We start from the raw sequence: 21,872 nt of genomic DNA, 5'->3' as shown, positions 1-21,872 counted from the left end.
CCAAGATTGACTGAAGATCACGGTACCACCATTTGAAGATCAGGGAACAGGCCTTTGCGAAAATAACTTTCAAGACTTGATATGGGTACTTTGAATTTATGGTCATATCTTTTGGGCTAACAAAAGCCCCGCCAACTTTCATGGATCTTATGAATCGAGACTTCAAGCCTTTTATTGACTCCTTTGTTATAGTTTTCATTGACAATATTCTTGTATATTCATGAAGTCGAGAGGACCATGCCAATCATCTCAGGGTAGTTCTTCAGACTCTATATTAGCACAAGTTGTATGCGATGTTTTCTAAGTCTGAATTTTGGCTTGAATATGTCATATTCTTGGGTCATGTCGTCTCCAGAGAAGGAATTGTGGTTGATCCGCGGAAGATCGCAGTTGTGAAGAATTGGCCGAGGACTACAACACTAATAGAGATTTGCAGATTCTTGGGTTTAGCTGGGTATTACAGAAAGTTTGTGTAGGGGTTCTCTACTCTTGCCTCCCCATTGACTAAATTGACGTAGAAGGTAGTTAAGTTCCAATGATTCCTGTGAAAAGAGCTTCCAGGAGTTGAAATCAAGACTGACTACAACACCGATGTTGACCCTACCAGAAGGTACATATGGGTTTGTGGTATATTGTGATGCTTCAAGAATCGGACTAGGGTGTGTATTGATGCAACATGGAAAAGTGAACGCTTACACTTCTAGGTAGCTCAAAAATCATGAGGAGAACTATCCAACACCTGACTTAGAGCTCGCGCGCGATGGTTTTTGCATTGAAAATTTGGCGTCATTATTTGTATGGGGTCCATATGGATGTATTCACAGACCATAAAAGCCTTTAATATATTTTCAAATAGAAGGAATAGAATCTAAGGCAAATAAGATGGCTTGAGTTACTCAAGGACTACGACAGCGATATTCTTTATCATCCGGGGAAGGCTAATGTCGTGGCAGATGCTCTTAACCAAATATCCATGGGTAGTTTGGCTCACTTAGAGACACATCAAAGGCCGTTGGCCAAGGAAGTTCACCGGTTGGCTAGTTGTGGAGTTCGTCTTGCGAAATCTAGTGAAGGGGGAGTAATTGTGCAAAATATGGCCGAATCATCGCTTGTTATGGAAGTCAAGAAGAAGCAGTACGATGATTTGTTGTTGGTACAGTTGAAGGAGGGAATTCATAAACATAAGACCATCGCTTTTTTATCTTAGCATGGATGATTGTATGCTAAGGTACCAAGGGCGATTATGTGTTCCTGATGTAGATGGTCTTTGAGAAAGAATCATGATCGAGGCTCACACTTCCAGGTATTTCGTGCATTCAGGCTGTACAAAGATGTACCATGATCTTAATGAAGTCTACTAGTGGAATGATATGATGAGGAATGTAGCGGACTTCGTGGCAAGATGTCCACATTGTCAACAAGTAAAGGCCGAACATCAAAAGTCCGGTGGGTTGGCACAAAACATAGAAATTCCTATGTTGAAATGGGAGATGATCAATATGGAATTTGTGGTGGGACTACCTCGCACGCCTCACAAGTTCGACTAGATTTCGCTGATTGTGGACCGACTCACAAAATCAACACACTTCTTACTTGTTAAGGCTACCGAGACTATGAAACAGTATGCTCAGCTGTATATGAAGGAAATAGTCAGGTTGCATGGCACTCCAATTTATTATGTCCGATCGAAGGGAACATTTCACAGCTATCTTTTGGAGGAAAGTTCAGCAAGGTTTGGGTACTCAAGTGAATCTTAGTACAACTTTCCATCCACAGACCGACGGGCATGCAGAGCGACCATTCAGACACATGAGGGTATGTTGCGTGCTTGTGTTCTCGACTTTAAGGGTAGTTGGGATGACCACTTGCCACTCATAGAATTTGCCTACAACAACAGTTATCATGATAGCATTCAGATGGCGTCGTTCGAGGAACTATATGGCAGGAGATGTAGATCTCCTATAGGGTGGTTCGAGATTAGGGAAGCAGAGTTAATAGGGCCCGAACTCGTGCATCAAGCTATGGATAAGGTTAAGATCATTAAGGAATGGTTGAAAACTTCCCAAAGCCGTCAGAAGTCCTATCGGGATGTACGTCGTAGGGAATTTGTGTTCCAAGAGAGTGATCGGGTATTCTTGAAGGTTTCCCCCATGAAGGGTTTAATGCGATTTGGTAAGATATGAAAATAGTGTCCGAGTTATGTCTGACCATACAGAATTATTCAGAGGATTGGTCAGGTGGCTTACAAGCTAGAACTACCTCTAGAGATGTCTTTAGTGCACCTGGTGTTTCATGTATCCATGTTAAAGAAGGTGGTTGGAGATCTATCGCTTATTGTTCCAGTAGAGACTATAGAGGTTAATAAAGAATTGACTTATGAAGAGATTCCAGTTATTATTCTTGATAGGTAAGTCTGAATGCTGAGAAACAAATAGATTGCCTTCGTGAAAGTGTTATGGAGAAAGCAACAGGTCGAAGAGGCCACCTGGGAAGCCGAGGAAGAGATGAAGAAGGCGTATCCTCATTTGTTTGAGTAGCTATGTAGTTGTGTCCGTGGAAAATGTTAAAAGCTAACTTTCTACAAATTATGTTTCCCATGTACAGCTTATGTTAAGGATACTCGTTTTTAATGTAATGTTCATGGCGTTGTGGCCGGTGTTGTCTCCATGTTGTTTTACATCGTTGTGTTGTGGTTATGTTGTTAGGACTGGTTCTGGGATTCTCTGGCAGGCGGATAGGCTCAATTACAGGGGAGACTCTTGCAAAAGTTTTGGAAATTCATAGAATTATGAATGAATTTGGAACTGCTGGTGTGAGAAGTAACAGTGGGGGTCACATTGGATGCTAATTGCGGATTTTGACCCTCATTCAAGGACGAATGATCCTAAGCGGGGAAGGATATGAGGCCCCGTAAAATTTCACCTAAAATCTGGGATTTTGGGGAGTTGAAGAAAAAATTATTGCATAATAGGGCATTTATACGATCCATTAAGTAGCTGCAGAACTTCTCTACGGACCGTAGATTTGCCGCGGAGTGAAGTAGAGAAATGGCCGAATTTTGGAGGTTGTTTTGAGGTCAATTATACGACTGTATAATCGTTTCGCGGCTGCACATCCGTCGCAGAACCAACATGAAGATTTCTAGAGGGAGTTTCTGCGGTCCATTCTTCGGCCGCATAATTGATATGCGGGCCGCAGACTGGACCAGAGCACCCTAGTTTTTGGGACCGTTGTTGCGGTCCATGTTACCGGCCGCAGACCTGATCTGTGGTGTACTCTACAACCGTAGAGTTGAGTTCGGAGGGTCCATTTTCTAATTTTTAAAATCTGACCCCATTTGATTAAAAGCCATTGGGTCTCGTTTAGAAGGCAAAGATCTTCAATTTTAGAGTGAGGGGAGTGCTTTAGAGAGAGAGGAGGAAGCCCTAAGTACTTTGTTCATCAACCCTTCCTCAAGCTTTGAAATTCAATAAGTAAAAATTGCATGGTCTTCATCCAAGAGGTAAGGTTCTACTCTTTAGCCCTTAATTTCAGGATTTGACTGAAAGTAGGCAATGAGAAGTATGATTCTTGAGTATTATTTATGCATGCATGTACCATCAAGGTTGGTGGGTAGTTTATTGAGCTCAAATGGGTAAACATTGGGTTGTGGGATTAAATAATCCACCATAGGAGAACCTAGAAACCTTAATGCACACCTAGTGCTTGATAAAATGCTCAAATGAGGTGGAACCCCGAATATATTCCTAATTATGGTTCAAATTTTTCATGTTTCTAGTAGATTGAAATCGCAATTATTCCTGGATCATTGTGGTAATGTAAGGAAGCACAAGCGAGGTATGTTGGCGAAACTCCTATTGTAGAATTGATTTCCATGATATCCTCGTAAGTTGCGATTATGGTTAGCTCAATTTCTTATTTCTCATATTCTGAGTCCTTCCTAATAAAATTGATTATTCTAAAATAAGTCTTGTGTTGAAAGATGTATGCACTCAAAATGTGTTCCAAATGTTCCTATCATATCATGATTCCCTTCGACAATGTAATCTAGTATGATCAATGTACAAAAGGTGTTGTGATTAAGGCAAGTCCATGCCCTGGGAAAATAGCGATAACTTGACCTCTTATGTAACACTGCCGCTAGGGCTCACGTCTCATCGGGGAACATCTGAAATGATTAGATACACAATTTATATGGTTCACGTCCACATGCTCATCATCTATTGTGTATGTCACCTCCAAACAATTTATATCATACCAAATTCGGGGATTCATACCCACAGAACCAAGTTTTGAAGTGTTACTTATCTCAACCCGTGTAATTCTTTATTCCGCTATGCCCTTGTCATGAGAATTGGTCTCCGAAAGCCTCGTATCTAGGCACAATTAATTCGATTCAATCAATACTAATTATTGTAATTAATCCCATAAGGAAATACTAATTTTTCTAATAAAATCCGAAATTAACTCAAAAATTGCCTCGTGGAGTCCACGTATCGGAACCTGACAAAAGTTATAAAATATGAACGCCCATCCAACCACGAGTCCAACCATACAAATTTCACCTAATTCCGACATCAACTCGACCCTCAATTCTTAAGTTAAAGTCTTTGAAGATTTCTACCATTTTCAACCCAATCTATACCTATTTGAACTCAACAATATTTCCATAAACCTTATTGATATGTATAAATGATACTATTACACCCAAGAATCATACTCTTAATCACCCATCTTTACCCAAACTCGAAATTGAAGACTAGGGGTTAGAACCTTACCTCTTGGGTGAAGATCTTGTGATATTTCCTTGTTAGATTTCAAAGCTTGAACAAGATCTTGATGAACAAAGCACTTGAGCTTCTTTCTCTCTCTAGAACACTCTCCCTTCTCTCTAAAAATGTTAGAGTTTTGCTCCAAAATGAGTCCCAAAGCCTATTTATCAAAATGGGGTCGGGTTATGAAAAAAGAAAAATTAACCCTCCGAAAGCAGGTCTGCAGTCGCATAATGGACCGCAGAATGGGTATGCGGGTCGCAAAATGCACCACAAAATCGATGCCCAGAAATGGGCTTCCCTGGACAGGTTTGCGACTATTTTGCGGTCGCATAACTACTTCTGTGATCGCAGAATTGGTCTCAGAATCGCATTCTTCCAGACTTTGGTAATTTAGTCATAACTTCTTGTAGGAATGTCCAAATGACGGACGGTTTGAAGCGTTAGAAACTAGACTTGAAGATCTTTCATTTGATAGGTAGATCATATATATATATATATATATATATATATATATATATATATATATATATATATATATATATATATATATATATATATATATATATATATATATATATATATATATATATATATATATATATATATATGATTGTTCAAAGTTGGATCTTGTGCGAACTCACTTGAAACTTTAGTCTTATGAAATTTCCAACTTCTACATTCGATGCCGAAACCTATCGAATCAAGTCCGATTGACCTCAAACTTTGAACACAAGTCATAAATGACATAATGAAGCTATTCCAATTTCCAGAATCAGATTCTGACCTCGATATCAAAAAGTCAACCCCCCGGTCAAGCTTCCCAAAAATTCAACTTTCGGTATTTCAAGCCTAATTCCACTACGGACCTCCAAATAATTTTTCGGACACGCTTCTAAGTCCAAAATTATCATACGGATCTATTGAAATCATAAAAATTTAAATTCGAGGTCGTTTATATATAAGTCAATATCCGGTCAACTATTTTAACTTAAGCTTCCAACATGAAAGTTCATTCTTCCAAGCTAACTTCAAAATACCTTAAAACCAAAACCGATAATTTACACAAGTCATAATACCTCGTAGGAAGTTATTCAATACTTCAAATAGTTGAAAGGAGCGTAAATGCTCAAAACGACCGGTCAGGTCATTACAATCTCCCTCACTTAAACATACGCTCGTCCTCAAACGTGCCAAGAGTTGTTTCCAAGCCACCACATCACTATTTCATCTTACCACGTACGTACCCGGGGGTGATCTCACGTCACCCTATTCTATATAGGCCTGCCCACACAACATAACTGAAAATCATTAATTTAACCTTAGTCCAAAAACCTTGGAGCCAAATTTCTAACATCCAGAATTCTTTTCAATACCCGAATCTCACATCTACACATTGTATAAGTATGAACAAGCTGTATCCAGCCATAACCATAGTCCCAGATATAATCAGTTTCTATGCCGACCTTCAATATTATACTCCCAATATACCGGAATTCAACCTGATAGTATCCATTCTAGGTCCAATGACCTTATATTATTAAACACAACTATCCTATTGACATGCCACACCAATACAACTCAATCCATAACTGCGCAACTTTGTACCCCAAAATGGAAAATGTCTCAAAGTAGAGAATAATATTTTAAGTTCAACAAGCACCACCACGATTGTAATGCTATAATGTCATTATATATTGTACAACCGATACACACATGTTTAATAACAGTAACCAGCTCTTTTAGAGCTCACATTAACATCACTTGCACGGACAACTCACGTGCTATCGTAGCAATATCTGAACCCCCACGGACAACTCACATGCCAAAAATATCAGTATATGGATCCGCACGGACAACTCACATGCCAATAACGTAATCCGCCAGGCATGGTCACAGGCCTCCAGTCCAAGCATATCATGGAGGAGCAACCAAATAAGTACACATGTATGTGATAAATGAAATAAGATTCACATGCTCCTGGACTGGTATAAATAACACGCCATAGCGTAAGCATGTGCAAAGTCTGGTGTCACACTTCAAATTGGCAAGTTAACGCAAAAATATTAACTACCCCATTTATTCACGGGAATTAACCTCTTTGAAACCTCAAATGTTGCCCAGATATTTCTCAACAAAGGTACGAACACGAGAAACGTTATAACTTTACGCTTAACAGTCAACTCTAGGCATATCATAGCCTAAGCATTCTTTCGAGTATGAGTACTTGCCCTGATGCCCGCACATTGGCTCAAACCTCACATATATGCACACTTATAGCGCGTAGCTATCACAAATAATTAACGCAACTAGTGCCTCCACTGAGTAAAAATAAAATACTCACCTCAAACAGGCCGCAACCTGAAATAATATACTTCTGAGAACTCCCAGTCTCCAAATTCATCAAACACATGAATCACCATAACTGATCCCAACTCCAGCACTAGAATGCCTAACACGTCCTCCTTTCACGATCTTCCCATGAGGAATACTTTCATAATTCTTTAATGCCACATAGAAATAATTTGAATATTAGCAGTCTATAACCCAGGTGGGTACTGCAATATCGATGAACATCCGTAAGTCAAAACACAACGCGCCTTCTGAAATGCGCACATTTCTTAGGGATCCTCGAGCAGTTATAACATTCCTCTAAATATCTGAAACTGACCATTCTGTACAAAATTCGTGATCTTTCTTTTAAGAATGAACTGCCACCTTATCCGTGTGAATCTAAATCCCGCACAACACACCACATCTACCATGTGAAAGGCACAAGAATCTCATTATCAACTCTGAGTCACCGGAAAATTACATACCCGGTTAGTTAGAAACCTTTCTCTCGCTTCCTTCCAGGAGGAAATCACAATATACAATAAGTTTCCCACACCAGTAGAAAATATCCGCTTCAAACCGTCAACAACACTTTGAAATCCATCTGCACATAAGTAATCTATTAGAACTAAATTCCTCTAACTCGACCAAACCACGTAGGTCACCAAAACCCAAGATTATTGCCACCAAAACATCTGTAGAGTCTCTCCACATCATAATTACCCTTATAAATACCACAACCGAAACATCCACTCTGAAAATACCTTATTTGAGTCTAAGGCCATTTCGTTCACCTTCCTGATACCGAAATATAAAATTCCTAATGATATACAAAAATGGCACAAGTCTCGACACTATCCAACTTAAATCTCATATTTTAGCCATAAACAAATCCGCCAAAAATTCTCAATTGTTACATATTAATCTTGAATCCATTGGAACTTCCTCAGGAGTCATCCACTCTGCTCAAATATCTATTGCACCACCCAAACGGGCCAAAAGACACATGCCCCATTAGCATAACAACACCCAAAGAAGTACCCCAACCTTAACACCACCAATTAGATTCATACTTCGTGCGCACTACATCCTTCACAAATAACAACTCACTCTTTTCATGATTTTCATATATTCATATGTTTAATGTAACCCGTATCCAGGAATATCCTTATTCGAGTCACCCTCGATCTCAACCTCTGAAAGTCATAACTAACCTACAAGTATGTCTCAGACCAAAACTAAATTTTAAACATATGACCATGAATTGAACTGTCAATAACAGACTCCCCCAATTGGCTCAAAGCCATAGAATAAAACACTCGATAATTCATAATACCCATACTTTATTACTGCCATAATACAGCAGTCAGTTCAACGAAAATTCTTCTCAAGCTTATGCAACACCCACCATATAATACCTCAATCATCCGCTAAGTTAGCATTTATTCTCGCGACAATCAAGTCAACTTTCTCAACCCGATTCAAATTAAAATCTCAACACAAAAGCCCCGTTGATAGAAAAGAAACTCTCTATTCACATCATAAGGAACACTCCTACATATATTACTACGCAGGAGATAACCCACCTACTTAGTCTCAAATTGGCATCTTGTTATACCCTTTCGCAACCACAATTACTACACAATCACTTAATCTTTCTGAGTCTAAACTCATTAACAAAACATGAGAATTTAATTTGTCTCACAATTTAACTGAAAGATCCTTCAGAACATTCATACTCGGGATTGTACGTCACATCAAAATGAAAATCAAGCACCTAATGGCCCTTTTTACATTTCAAGGAAATACTTCTCGTCACATTCAAATCGTTCTAACATATTCCGAAGTCACATCATTCTCATCACAAAGCCATTCCACCGCTCATCGAGCCATAAATTCCACTCGTAGGGACATTACCGGACATATGTGTCCAAATATACATGTTACAACTAAAGCTACCGAGCCTAAGTTGCGGTCTAAAACTTGGTCCTCCAGACTGGCCCATCACCAAAACACAGAATACACATCTTGAACCTCGTTCATAGAATAACAAACTGGCGATGCACAACTTATACCGAGCGGTCATATGCGCATACGAAATGCGTGGAAGGAATTCAAAGAGTTATGTTTCAAGCCGAATCAATTCCGCACGATCCACAAAACTCTACTAAACCTGCCCATGACTCGTGAGACCTATGTTACCTAGATCTTTGATACCAACTTGTCACGACCCAAAATCTCACCTGTCGTGATGGCGCCTATCTCAATACTAGGCAAACCAAAAATCCCAATAAACCACCATTTCTTTTAAATTTGGAAATAAAATAATTAATTCAGCGGAAGAAATCTCAAAATTTCAAATATATCACTCTCAAAACCCGGTGTCACTGAGTATACGAGCATCTAATATGAATACAATGTCTGACTGATAAAAAGCCACTGTCTGAAAGTATAGAACAATACAATAACTGAAGGAAAGAGAGACAAGGTTAGCGGATGCCAAATAACTACCTTGATAGTCTCGAACTGATAGTACTCTGAAATCTAACAATCTCCGTGTCCAAATGCACCTGGATCTCCACACGAGGGCAGAGTGTAGTACGAGTATGTCACGACCCAAAACTAACCCCTGTCGTAATGGCGCCTATCGTGGAACTAGGCAAGCCTACTCATTTCCAAAACAAAATGATATTTTCATTTCAAAGATAATTTCAAGGTTATTTAACATAAAAACCTCCCCTAAAGGAGTTCAAATCAAAGAAAAACAGAAGTGCGGAAAAGAAAAAGCCCGACATCAGGGTGTCACTAGTCATGAGCACATACTACAATTTGTCTAATAATATCAAGGCTAACTCAGCCCGAAAAATAACTAAATACAACTAGAGGAAGATAAGAGGGAGAAGAGCAGGGGCTGCGATCGCCAAACAACTACCTTGCTATCTCCAAGAAAATATGCAACCAGAACATTCAATAACCGCTACCGTGTCCAGCTACACCTGGATCTGCACACAAGGTGCAGGGAGTAACGTGAGTACGCCAACTCAGTAAGTAACAACAATAAATAAAGACTGAGCAATAGTGACGAGAAATAAAGCATATAACGTTCATATCAGGAAATCTCAGTAAAATACCACATGCTCTTAAAAATCAGGATTTGAATCAAACATCTCGTTTAAACCCAGTTCCAATAAAAAATCATTTTAAAGACATTTTTCCAATAGTTTTTCAAACAAAGGCTCAATGCAAAGGTGAGCAAAAATGATGAAATCATAAACAGCCACTCGGGCAAACCTCACAGTCACTCGTGCCACTCGGGCATACCTCACAATCACTCTTGCCACTCAGGCATACCTCACAATCACTCTTGCCACTCGGGCATACCTCACAATTACTATTGCCACTCGGGCGTACCCCACAATCACTCATGCCTCCCAGTCACTCAGCACTCGGCACTCGCACTCAGTAGGTACCTGCGCTCACTGGGGGTGTGTACAGACTCCGGAGGGGCTCCTTTAGCCCAAGCGCTATAATCTGCACGGACAACTCACGTGCGATAATAATAAAGTATGCTGCAGGCAGGCAGCCCCAATCCACACTCATCCTCACAAATCAGGCCCTCGGGCATTTCAGTAAAACAGGGCATTCAGCCCAAAATATTTATATGCATCAAAATAGAGTCATAAAACTGAGTTATGCGGTAAACAAATATAAACATGACTGAGTATAGATTTTCAATCGAAAACAGTGAGAGGATGATAAGAACAGCCCCTAAGGGTCCAAACAACATTGGCGCAAGGCCCAAGCATGGCATTCAGCCCAATTTACAGAAATTCTTTCTAAAACATATAAGTATCAAATGGTTTCAACAAAGTATGCAACTTTACAGTTGTTACGGGACGGACCAAGTCACAAATCCCCAACAGTGCACGCCCACACGCCCGTCACCTAGCATGTGCGTCACTTCAAAATAATAGAATGATACGAAATCCGAGGTTTCATATCCTCAGGACTAGATTTACAATCGTTACTTACCTCAAACCGGTCAAATCTCTACCCCGCAATGCTCTTGCCTCTGGACTCGGCCTCCTAATGCTCCAAATCTATTCACAATCAGTATAATACCATCAATATACGCTAATTAAGGGTGGCAAGTGAGCCGGTCCAGGCCCGGGACCGAGGGCCAAACGGGCCAAACGGGTTAAATGGGCCAGGATCGTTTGACCCGGTTATAGCGGGCCTGGGCCGGTCTCGTGGGCCGGTCCTATGATTTGGGCTCATCAGGCCTGGGATCGGCCCGGTCCCTTAGCGGGCCAAACGGTCCCAACGTCTTTTTTTTTAAAATATTTTTTAAAAAATATAGCCGTTGGGCTGTCAAAAATAGCCGTTGGCTATTTATAAAATAGTCATTTAACCCCCCCCCCCCCCCAACTTTGTTTTAATTCCAAACTTTTTATAATTACACTTTTTCCCTATTTTCAACTATAAATACCCCATCATTCTTTCATTTTTTCTTACAAAATCATCAATCTATTAATCTCTCTCTAATTTTCTTCTATAATTGCTACTATTGCTTACTTTATTGTTACAATTTGTGAAACAATTGTGAAGTTGGTGAATTGAAGTCTTCAACGATAATCATTTTCCAACAAGTTGTTCGTCAATTCGGTAAACTCGTTCCAACTCTTAAGTTTTAATATTATAATTTTGTTTGTTTTATTTATTTTCTATTACTTTATTAATTAAGATGGCTTCCTTAAAAAACTTTTTGGTAAAAATAACGAAAAATCCAAGAGTGACGAATGTAGTGCTCAATCTGTTCCTCCCCCACTGCCCCGGGCTCCCTGAACCAAACTCCATATACGTCCTACACCTGCTATTCTTGATAGCGATAATAGTTTATTATAATTTACTGAAATTCAATTTTGCCATAATATTATATCTGGTGAACAATTAGACCATGAATTAATGAATGGTCTTTATTCTAATCCAACTATTGATGAAAATGATGACGAGGAAATAGATTTTGATGAAACTCAACCGGATGATGATACACCAACTAGTCCTGCTCCTGATGTTAACCCAAGTAGTGATAACCCTGCTAATCCAAATGATGCCCCATTTAATACTCATGTTACTGCCCCTACTTTTTCTAGACAACCTAGCAAACGGACGGAAACATCTCCCGTTTGGCCATTTTTTTACTCAACTAATTCCAGAAAATAAGGCTAAGTGTAAAACTTGTGGCACGGAGTTAGTTTTTAAATATTTTGGATCGCGGGGGAGGGGGGGGAGGGGACAGGAACTTTGGCTAGACACATAATGAAACACCCTCAAGATAAAGTGAGATATCTTCGTCTGAAAGCTTTGGCCGAGGGGAAAAGTCTACCTACTCCTAGTCAGGTTGACCCTAGTACCAGTTCAAATCAATTTCAACCGGGAATTAACACTGTTACCGGAGGTATTTTATATTAGGATCCAAAAAAAGATCGGGAAGAATTGACAAAAATGGTAACTGTTATGTGTTTACCCTATAGTTTTCTTTCTGATCCTAACTTTGTGCATTATATTAGAAATTTTTTTAATCCTACTTATAAAGGTTTTCCTCGCACAACTGATATTGGTAGAGCGATATTTATAAATATAATCATGAATATGAACAATATTTGCGCTATTTATTTACTCATATAAATTGTCGTGTTGCTATTACAATTGATATTGATAGAAGTGGTAACGACTATGATTACCTTACTGTTACCAGTCATTGGATTGATGAGGATTGGATAATGCAAAAGCACATTATTTCTTATAAAATAATTAATTCACGTCACACATGGCAGTTTATTGCTAGCACAGTTATAGATATTTGTAGATATTTTTGCATTAGTGATAAAATAATGTCAATTTCATTGGATAATGCTACTAGTAACACAAATGCTATAGCCTTGCTTACCACAACGCTAAATCCTACATTTAGTGATATTTTTCATGTTAGATGTATTTGTCATATTTACCATTTAATTGTGGGTGATGGTATAAGAATTTTAAATATTAAAATTAAAAAGGTTAAAATGGCTCTTAACTGGCTTTTTTATTCAAACCGTAGAAGTAGACTTAGCGAATATTTTAAAAGATGCGATGAATTTGGCCTAAGAGAAAGAAAGGTTCCTAAACCTTGTCCAACTAGATGGAATTACATGTATGAAAGTTTGGTTGTTGCATATGAATATAGAAACCCCATAAACTCAACATTTAATGCACATGTAAGTGATGATGATGAGTACCTTACAAATGGGGATTGGGCTAATGTTAAAATACTTGTAGAATTTTTTAAAAAATTTCATATTGCTACAAATGAATTTTTTGGGAAATATTATCCTACTATTTCTAACTGTTTAGTTTATATTGCAGAATTTGCAAATTTGTTTGCTCATTTTTCAGAGGGTGGAAAAATTTATAAACTTGCTATTGATTCTATGAGAAAAAAGTTTAAAAAATATTTTTTCCCTATTCCCCCTATTTATGGTGTTTCTGCTTTGTTAAATCCTTGTATGAAATTAGGAGGTCCTCATTTTTGGTATGAAACTATTTATAATGGTTTAGCACTTAAAGATGAGGAATTGTCTCAACTTCCAGAAACAATAGCCTCAATTAGAATAAATGCTCAAACTATTTTTAATACTTATCAAGTTGCATTAAATCATGCTAGACCAAATGTTCCAACTCATTCTTCTTCTGATTCTCAATCATCTAAAAGAACTGCGGGAGTAAGATCACTTAGTGCTTAGGCGGGGTTTAGGGGTTCTCAAGGTTCTAGTAGTAGTGATTTTTTACAACTAAATGAGCTTGAAGTTTATTTATCGCAGGGAATTGAAGAAGTGAATCCCGACGGTTCCTTTAATCTTTTGGAATGGTGGAAGGACAAAGAAAAACACTTTCCGGTTCTTTCAAGGATGGCCCGAGACATTTTAACTATTCAAGCTTCAACAGTGGCATCAGAGAGCACTTTCAGTCAAGCAAGACTTCAACTCGGTGATTATAAAGCGTCTATGAGGGAGAGTTTGGAAAAATCAGTACTTTTCAGAGATTGGATCCGGTCGGAAAGAAGAAATTTTGGACTTGCTGAATCACAACCAGATGAAGACGAACCTTACGAAGAAATGCTAGCTGAACTTGCGGAGGATGTTGCTTCGCCCGGAAGTGGCGATGACCAAGCAACTTTTCCGCCACCACCAACTGAAATTCCTCCGGACCTTGATAGATTTATGAAGTTTGTAAGAGATTGTTACACCCTATATTTTCGTAAATAAAATTGCGTCGTGAGCAAACTAATGTAGGACCCAACGAACTGAGATCATCTTTGAAAATATATAAAGCAAGTTAATCATGTTACCTTGGAAGTTACAAATATTGAAGATCATGAACAACAACTACAAAGAGGGTTGGAAGGTTTAGAAGCTAAAGGAATTGAAGAAAATAATATTTCGTCGAAAGCCGACAAATTGGGAATGTTATAGCATGTACTTTTGGGATGAGACCAGGGTGTTTTACATGATAAGGAGGTTATGTTACGAGTTATGTTATTAGTATGATAGTAGTGTGTTATGTTTTGAAGTCAAGCGAGTGGTGGAACAAAAGTCGATGAAAGTCATCACAAGTTATGTTCATAAGTTTTACTGAAACTTTGGGTCAAATGTAACTGCAATTTTCTCCCAATATACTTAGAGTTATGGGGTGCTCCACCCATCAAATTAAAGATCTATGAGTCTACTTTCCAACGCATTAAATCGTTTGTCAATACGATATTTGAGTAGAGAGATATGGGCATTTTTGCGAGACTGTGCAGACTATCACCTACTTGCTTAAACGAGAATCCAAAACTGGGCCTGTTCGGGTCGACCAAAAATGGGCTAGTTCGGGTCATTCAAAGAGGACTTTTTAAAGTCCTATCCCCTTCATATATTAGGCTGATAATAGGGAAAAATAACCAGACTCATTCTCTGCAAAACTCCTCCCAAATATTTCCCCCAAACCCCAATTGATTTTCTCCCCCTTTCAAGTTCTAATCGGAGGTAAAGCCTAGAGTTTGAAGAACCAAGATAGGAGCCGAGTTATCCAACAAATAAGGTAAGTTTACTGCTCTCTTTCATCCATTTGTTTCTGTTGTAGATGTATAGTAAGTCGTTCTATATTTGTAAGAACTCACGGGACGGTGATCGGAAGCCGTGAGTTCGAGTTATTCACTTGTAGCGGACTGTTTTGTGGACTGTTTTGTAGTGCTGTTGGGCTGCGTGTTTTACTACTGTTTTGTGGAGTTTTGGACGAGGAAGGGTGTGGAGAAACACCACATAAATTCAGGATGTTGGGCTGGTCATTCGTCGTAATATTTTCGGGTTGTTGACACTACTACGGTGGTCGTTTTGTGTATGAAGAGATTGGGGTGTGTTGGGATGTTTTGTAGTATTGTGTGGTGTGCATAAGGTTGTAAAATAATGTATATATGTTGTTATTATTGTTTTTGGTGTTGTTGGTGTTATCTTGAATTTGGAGGAAGTAAGGATTATAGGGGAAATGCTGTCCGTTTTAATACAAAATAAGCATATCATTCATTGTGCGATAGTTATACGTTTCATAACTTAACGATAGTATTATTATCATTGTTGTAGATTAAGGTGAGAAGAGGCGAGTTCAACTTGGTGATTGAAAAGAGTGTGATAAGGTATGTTAAGGCTAAGCCTTCCTTCATTTTGGCATGATCTCGTAGCTACATGTGTTAGTAATGAGACATAAAGAGAAGTTCGTATTCATGAATTTATTCACATTATTCTAGTCTCATAAGTTACAATATTATTCCTTATCGAGACTCTATATTCAATTTAGTATTGTCTTCTTCCAGTGAAGAGGGCAGCAAGCCTATATATACAGTATTATAGTATTTTCATTACCATCGAGCTATAATCGATGGGCAGGCCCCTATTGGGCAACCTCTGATCAGATGGAAAGTTATATACTATGCCTACTGTGGCTGAGCACCTATGAGCGAGCCCAGCATGGTCTAGATACATAGCCTAGTATGGCCGAGCACCTATGAGCGAGCCTACTACGGCAGAGCAGTTATATATACCGAGCCTTATAAGGCCGGACAATTATTTTACTTACTATATTGAAGGAGTTGATTCAGTATCAACAGGTAAGTATATCTCCAGATCATCTTTGACTCCCAATTACTTTAAGTTATTATATTATCAGTTCAGTTTCAACTTTCAGTTATGTTATTGCCTTATATACTCGGTACATTATTTTGTACTGACGTCCCTTTTCTAGGGACGCTGCATTTCATGCATGCAGGTTCAGATAGACAGACAGGTATACCTCCTCAGTAGGTGTTTCTAGAGTTCAGCCTGATCGGTAAGCTCCACATACTTCGGAGTTATCAGGTCTAGGTTTTTGTGTACATCTTCTGTATGTATGTATATATATTATGGGTAGGTCGGGGCCCTGTTCCGATCACAATATATCTATTAGTAGAGGTTTGTAGACATATCCTGTCAGTTAGTGCATTATGTTGGGCTTGTAGGCCTGGTATGTATATTTTGGTGGTTTGTCAGTTGTAGTAGTTATGACGGCCTTGTCGTCCCAACTTTATATTGATGTTTAGTTAGTGCTAGTTTCCATTCAGTTTTATATTTTGCTTCGCAAATTGTCTTGCAAGGTGGCCCCTTGGCTTTATATGTTGAGAGTCCCTTAGTCACAATTTGGTACACTAGGTTAGTTGAGTCACCAGGTGCCAGTCTCGCTTCCAGATCGGGGCGTGACAAACTTGGTATCAGAGCAGTTCTATCCTAGGGAGTCTACAAGCCGTGTCTAGTAGGATCTTGTTTATAGATGTGTTGTGCACCACATTATATAAGCAGGGAGCTACTGGGCATTTAGGAGTTGGTTATCCTTCTTTCAAATCTACATTGTGCTGTAGAACTGAGTTATAGGAAATTTGAGTTAAACTTATGTGTTGGTGTTTGCATACACAGATGACGGTGACTAGGAAGACTACGGCTAGCCAGAGGCGAGATACAACAACAGGTGAGGGGACCAGCAGGGTACCCCCAGTAGATGGGTCCGAGTCTGAGGCCCAAGGCGAGACCCCTACTCAGCCATTACCGGCTCCTCCACCAGCAGAGGAGATTCCTAGGGATACCGCACATCCAGTTCCCCCTCCACTTCCACCAGACCAGGACTTGAGGAGTGCAGTGCATTTGTTGACACAATTGGTAGCTACCTAGCAACAAGCTAGGGCATCAGCTAGTGCAGGATCTTCTGAGGGGTCTGGGAGTTCAAGGGTCCGAGAGTTTATTACTTTGAGTCCCCCAGAGTTTACGGGGTCAGATCAGAGGGAGGACCCGCAGGATTTCATAGATCAGCTTCACAGGATCTTTTGGGTTATGCATGCCACAGAGAAAGAAGCAGTTGAACTAGCAACTTTTTGACTCCGAGATATAGCCATCCTTTGGTACGAGGGATGGGAGAGGTCCAGGGCACGTGATGCACCTCCAGCTAGTTGGGAGAATTTTTCAGATGCTTTCCTTGACTAGTACTTACCGCAGGAGATCCGACAGGCTCAGTTCGATCAGTTTCTAGCCCTTAAGCAGGGGAATATGAGTGTTCGAGATTATAGTCTCTGTTTTGACTCATTAGCCAGATATGCACCATCCATAGTTGCTACTATGCGTGACATGATCCATAGGTTTATAGCAGGGTTAGCCCCAGAGTTGACCGAGGCATATGCCGCCGCTGCATTGCATGATAATATGGATATCTCCCGGATTCAGGCATTCCCTCAGAATATAGAAAGGGTTAGGCGTCGACAGCAGGGTACAGAGAGGACTGAGCAAGGGCAACGTAAGAGGATGAGATTTCCTAGGTCTCAGGAGCAGTCTCAGGGTAGTTATAGGCCACAGTACTTCGGACGGCCACCTAGACCTCCGCCACCTCAGTTACAGGGCTATAGTTATGACCACTATACTCAGTCAGGACCAGGTGAGAGCTCACGGGCGTCGGTTTTGCAACGACAACGAGGTTCAAGGCAAACATGGTCATTTCCGCCACGGTGTGACATCTGTGGTAGAGGAAACTTGGGCCAATGCCGAGCAGGTTCTGATGCTTGTTATACATGTGGGCGTCCGGGGCATATGATGCGAGATTGCCCAAATAGAGATTCTGGAGGTATGGCACAACCAGCAAGTTCAGCGACAGGATCATCTAGGTCTGTGCATCCTTCTGGGCGTGAGTCTCAATCTTCAACTGTTAGAGGTCGAGGCAGAGGTAGAGGTTCCAGTTCAGGTGTTAATCAGAACCGTATTTATGCTTTAGCGGGTCGACAGGACCAGGAGTCTTCACCAGACATTGTGATAGGTATATTGACCATTTGCTCTCACGATGCTTATGCCTTGATAGACCCAGGATCTACTTTATCATATATTACGCCATTTGTCGCGGGGAAATTTGGTATAGTGCCTGAAATACTAAGTGATCCTTTTGCGGTATCTACACCGGTCGGAGAATCGATTATTGCTAGACGGGTTTACCGAGGTTGTACGGTGACAGTTTGTAGTCGTCAGACCTCAGCCGACCTAGTTGAGTTAGAGATGATGGATTTTGATGCTATCATGGGCATGGACTGGTTGTCAGCTTGCTATGCTATTGTTGATTGCCGAGCAAAGGCAGCCAAATTTCATTTTCCAGGTGAGGCAGTCCTTGAATGGGTAGGTAATACAGTGGCACCCAGAGGTAGGTTTATTTCCTATCTAAAGGCGAGGAAAATGATTGCAAAAGGGTGAATTTATCATATTGTGCGAGTTAGAGATGTAGATGCTGAGATATCTACACTTCAGTCTATTCCCGTAGTCAATGAGTATGCAGATGTGTTTCCAGATGAACTTCCAGGTATTCCTCCAGAGCGAGAGATTGATTTTAGCATCGATTTGCTTCCAGGAACTCAACCAATATCCATCCCTCCGTATAGAATGGCACCTGCCGAATTAAAGGAGTTGAAGGAGCAGTTAAAAGATTTGCTGGAGAAAGGTTTCATCAGGCCCAGTACCTCACCTTGGGGTGCACCGGTACTCTTTGTACGGAAGAAAGACGGTTCATTGAGGATGTGTATCGATTATAGGCAGTTGAACAAGGTAACTATTAAGAATAAGTATCCACTTCCAAGGATTGATGACTTGTTTGATCAGTTGCAGGGGGCTAGATTCTTTTCAAAGATAGATTTGAGATCGGGATACCACCAGGTCAGAGTTCGGGAGAAAGATATTCTGAAGACAGCCTTCAGGACCCGATATGGCCACTTCGAGTTCCTTGTCATGTCCTTCGGGTTGACGAATGCTCCCGCCATATTTATGGACTTGATAAATAGCCTATTCCGTCCATTTTTAGATCTGTTCGTAATAGTATTTATTGATGATATTCTGGTCTATTCAAGTTCAGAGGATGAGCATGTGGACCACTTGCGAGCGGTACTCCAAACCCTCCGTGATCGTAAGTTGTATGCTAAGTTTTCTAAATGTGAGTTCTGGTTGAAGTCTGTAGCATTCTTAGGGAATATTGTATCCAATGAAGGTATAAAGGTAGACACTCAAAAGATTGAGGCCGTGAAATCTTGGCCTAGACCTACCACTCTGACAGAGGTTCGTAGCTTTCTAGGCTTAGCAGGATACTACCGGAGGTTCGTAGAGGGTTTTTCTTCCCTTTCGGCACCATTGATGAAGTTGACGCAGAAATAAACAAAGTTTCAGTGGACGGAGGCTTGCGAGCAGAGTTTCCAAGAGCTTAAGAACATGTTGACCTCAGCGCCAGTTCTAACACTTCCAGAGGGTCCAGAGGGTTATGTCGTGTATTGTGATGCCTCAGGTGTTGGGTTAGGATGTGTCCTGATGCAACATGGGAAGGTAATTGCTTATGCTTCAAGGAAGTTAAGGAAGCACGAGAAGAATTATCCAACCCACGATCTTGAGTTAGTTGCGGTTGTCCATGCACTTAAGATATGGCGGCATTATTTATATGGTGTTCATGTTGATGTATTTACCGATCATAAAAGTCTGCAATATATATTCAAGCAAAAAGAGTTGAATTTGCGACAGAGGCGATGGCTTGAGTTATTGAAAGATTATGATGTTAATATTCTCTACCATCCAGGGAAAGCTAATATTGTAGCAGACGCCTTAAGTCGCCGATCTATGGGAAGTTTAGCACATGTAAAGGCCAAGAAAAGACAATTAACTAGAGAGATTCATCAATTGGCTTGTTTGGGGGTTCGGTTAGTAAATTCCGACGGTGGTGGAGTTGTACTCCAAAACACTGCAAAATCATCTCTCATAGATGAAGTCAAGGAAAGGCAGTACGATGACCCAGAGTTGGTCGAGTTGAGAGAGCGAGTTCCGCAGCAGAAGAATCCATTGTTAGAGCTCAAGGGAGATGGGGTTCTCAGATATAGGGGTCGTTTATGTGTTCCAGATGTATCAGGGCTACGAGACAGGATTATGTCAGAGGCACATTATTCGTGGTACTCCATTCATCCTGGGTCGACGAAGATGTATCATGACATTAAGGATGTGTACTGGTGGAACGATATGAAGAAGAACATTGCTGAGTTTGTCGCCCAGTGTCCTAGTTGCCAGCAAGTGAAAATAGAGCATCGGAAGCCCGGAGGGCTAATGCAGACTATAGAGATCCCGACATAGAAATGGGAAGCGATAAACATGGACTTTGTTACGGGTTTACCTCGTTCTCATCGTAAGTTCGATTCTATATGGGTGATAGTCGATAGGCTCACTAAATCAGCTCATTTTCTACCGGTCAGATCTACATATACAACAGAAGATTATGCAAAGTTATATATTAAGGAGATAGTGCAGCTACACGGAGTACCAGTATCTATTATATCTGACAGTGGGGCTCAATTTACAGCACATTTTTGGAGTTCATTTCAGAGAGGTCTAGGGACTCAGGTGAATCTCAGCACAGCTTTTCATCCACAGACTGATGGGCAAGCCGAGCACACAATTCAGACGCTCGAGGATATGTTACGAGCATGTGTGTTGGATTTTAAAAGAAGTTGGGATGAACATTTACCTCTTGTTGAGTTTGCATATAATAACAGTTACCACTCCAGTATCCAGATGGCTCCGTACGAGGCTTTGTATGGGCGTAAGTGCAGATCTCCTATAGGGTGATTTGATGTTGGAGAATCTGGGTTACATGGGCCAGACCTAGTTCAGCAGGCCGTAGAGAAAGTAAAGCTTATTCGGGAGCGACTGTTGACAGCTCAGAGTCGCCAGAAGTCATATTCTAACATGCGGCGACGAGACTTAGAGTTCGAGGTTAATGACTGGGTATTCTTAAAGGTATCCCCTATGAAGGGCGTGATGAGGTTTGGAAAGAAAGGCAAGCTTAGCCCACGGTATATTGGGCCTTACAGGATTATTCGGAGAGTGGGCCAGGTAGCTTATGACTTAGAATTGCCCTCAGAATTGGAGTCAGTCCATCTGGTTTTTCACGTATCTATGCTACGGAAGTGCATTGGCGATCCTACCAGAGTGGTGTCCACAGATGATGTACAAATTACGGAGGACTTGTCATACAAGGAAATTCCAGTTGCCATCTTAGACCGACAAATTCGCAAGCTACGAAATAAGGAGGTAGCCTCAGTGAAGGTTTTATGGAGAAGCAATAATGTGGAAGAGATGACATAGGAAGCGGAGGAAGAAATAA

General features: G+C 40.4%; 1 protein-coding gene across 1 annotated transcript; it reads left to right on the top strand.

The window, feature by feature from the left end:
• Nucleotides 1-1,916: 1,916 nt before the first annotated feature.
• Nucleotides 1,917-2,848, top strand: LOC142172179 (uncharacterized). The gene is made up of 3 exons (XM_075235963.1): nucleotides 1,917-2,129; nucleotides 2,313-2,407; nucleotides 2,731-2,848. Exons 1-3 carry the CDS (start codon nucleotides 1,917-1,919, stop codon nucleotides 2,846-2,848), a joined length of 426 nt encoding a protein of 141 aa, XP_075092064.1.
• The last annotated feature ends 19,024 nt before the right edge of the window (nucleotides 2,849-21,872 follow it).

This window comes from Nicotiana tabacum, chromosome 17 (genome assembly GCF_000715075.1).
Source record: "Nicotiana tabacum cultivar K326 chromosome 17, ASM71507v2, whole genome shotgun sequence".
NCBI classification, from domain to species: domain Eukaryota; kingdom Viridiplantae; phylum Streptophyta; class Magnoliopsida; order Solanales; family Solanaceae; genus Nicotiana; species Nicotiana tabacum.
Note: the sequence above shows the minus strand (reverse complement) of the source record. Positions and strands in the feature narration are given on the sequence as shown.

Excerpts from the sequence above, each read along its gene's own strand:
- LOC142172179 (XM_075235963.1), top strand. The coding sequence starts at position 1,917 with ATGGCGTCGTTCGAGGAACTATATGGCAGGAGATGTAGATCTCCTATA. Across the intron at positions 2,130-2,312 it reads TGTTCCAAGAGAGTGATCGG|GTGGTTGGAGATCTATCGCT; the intron begins GTATTCTTGAAG and ends ATGTTAAAGAAG. Across the intron at positions 2,408-2,730 it reads CCAGTTATTATTCTTGATAG|GCGGATAGGCTCAATTACAG; the intron begins GTAAGTCTGAAT and ends ATTCTCTGGCAG.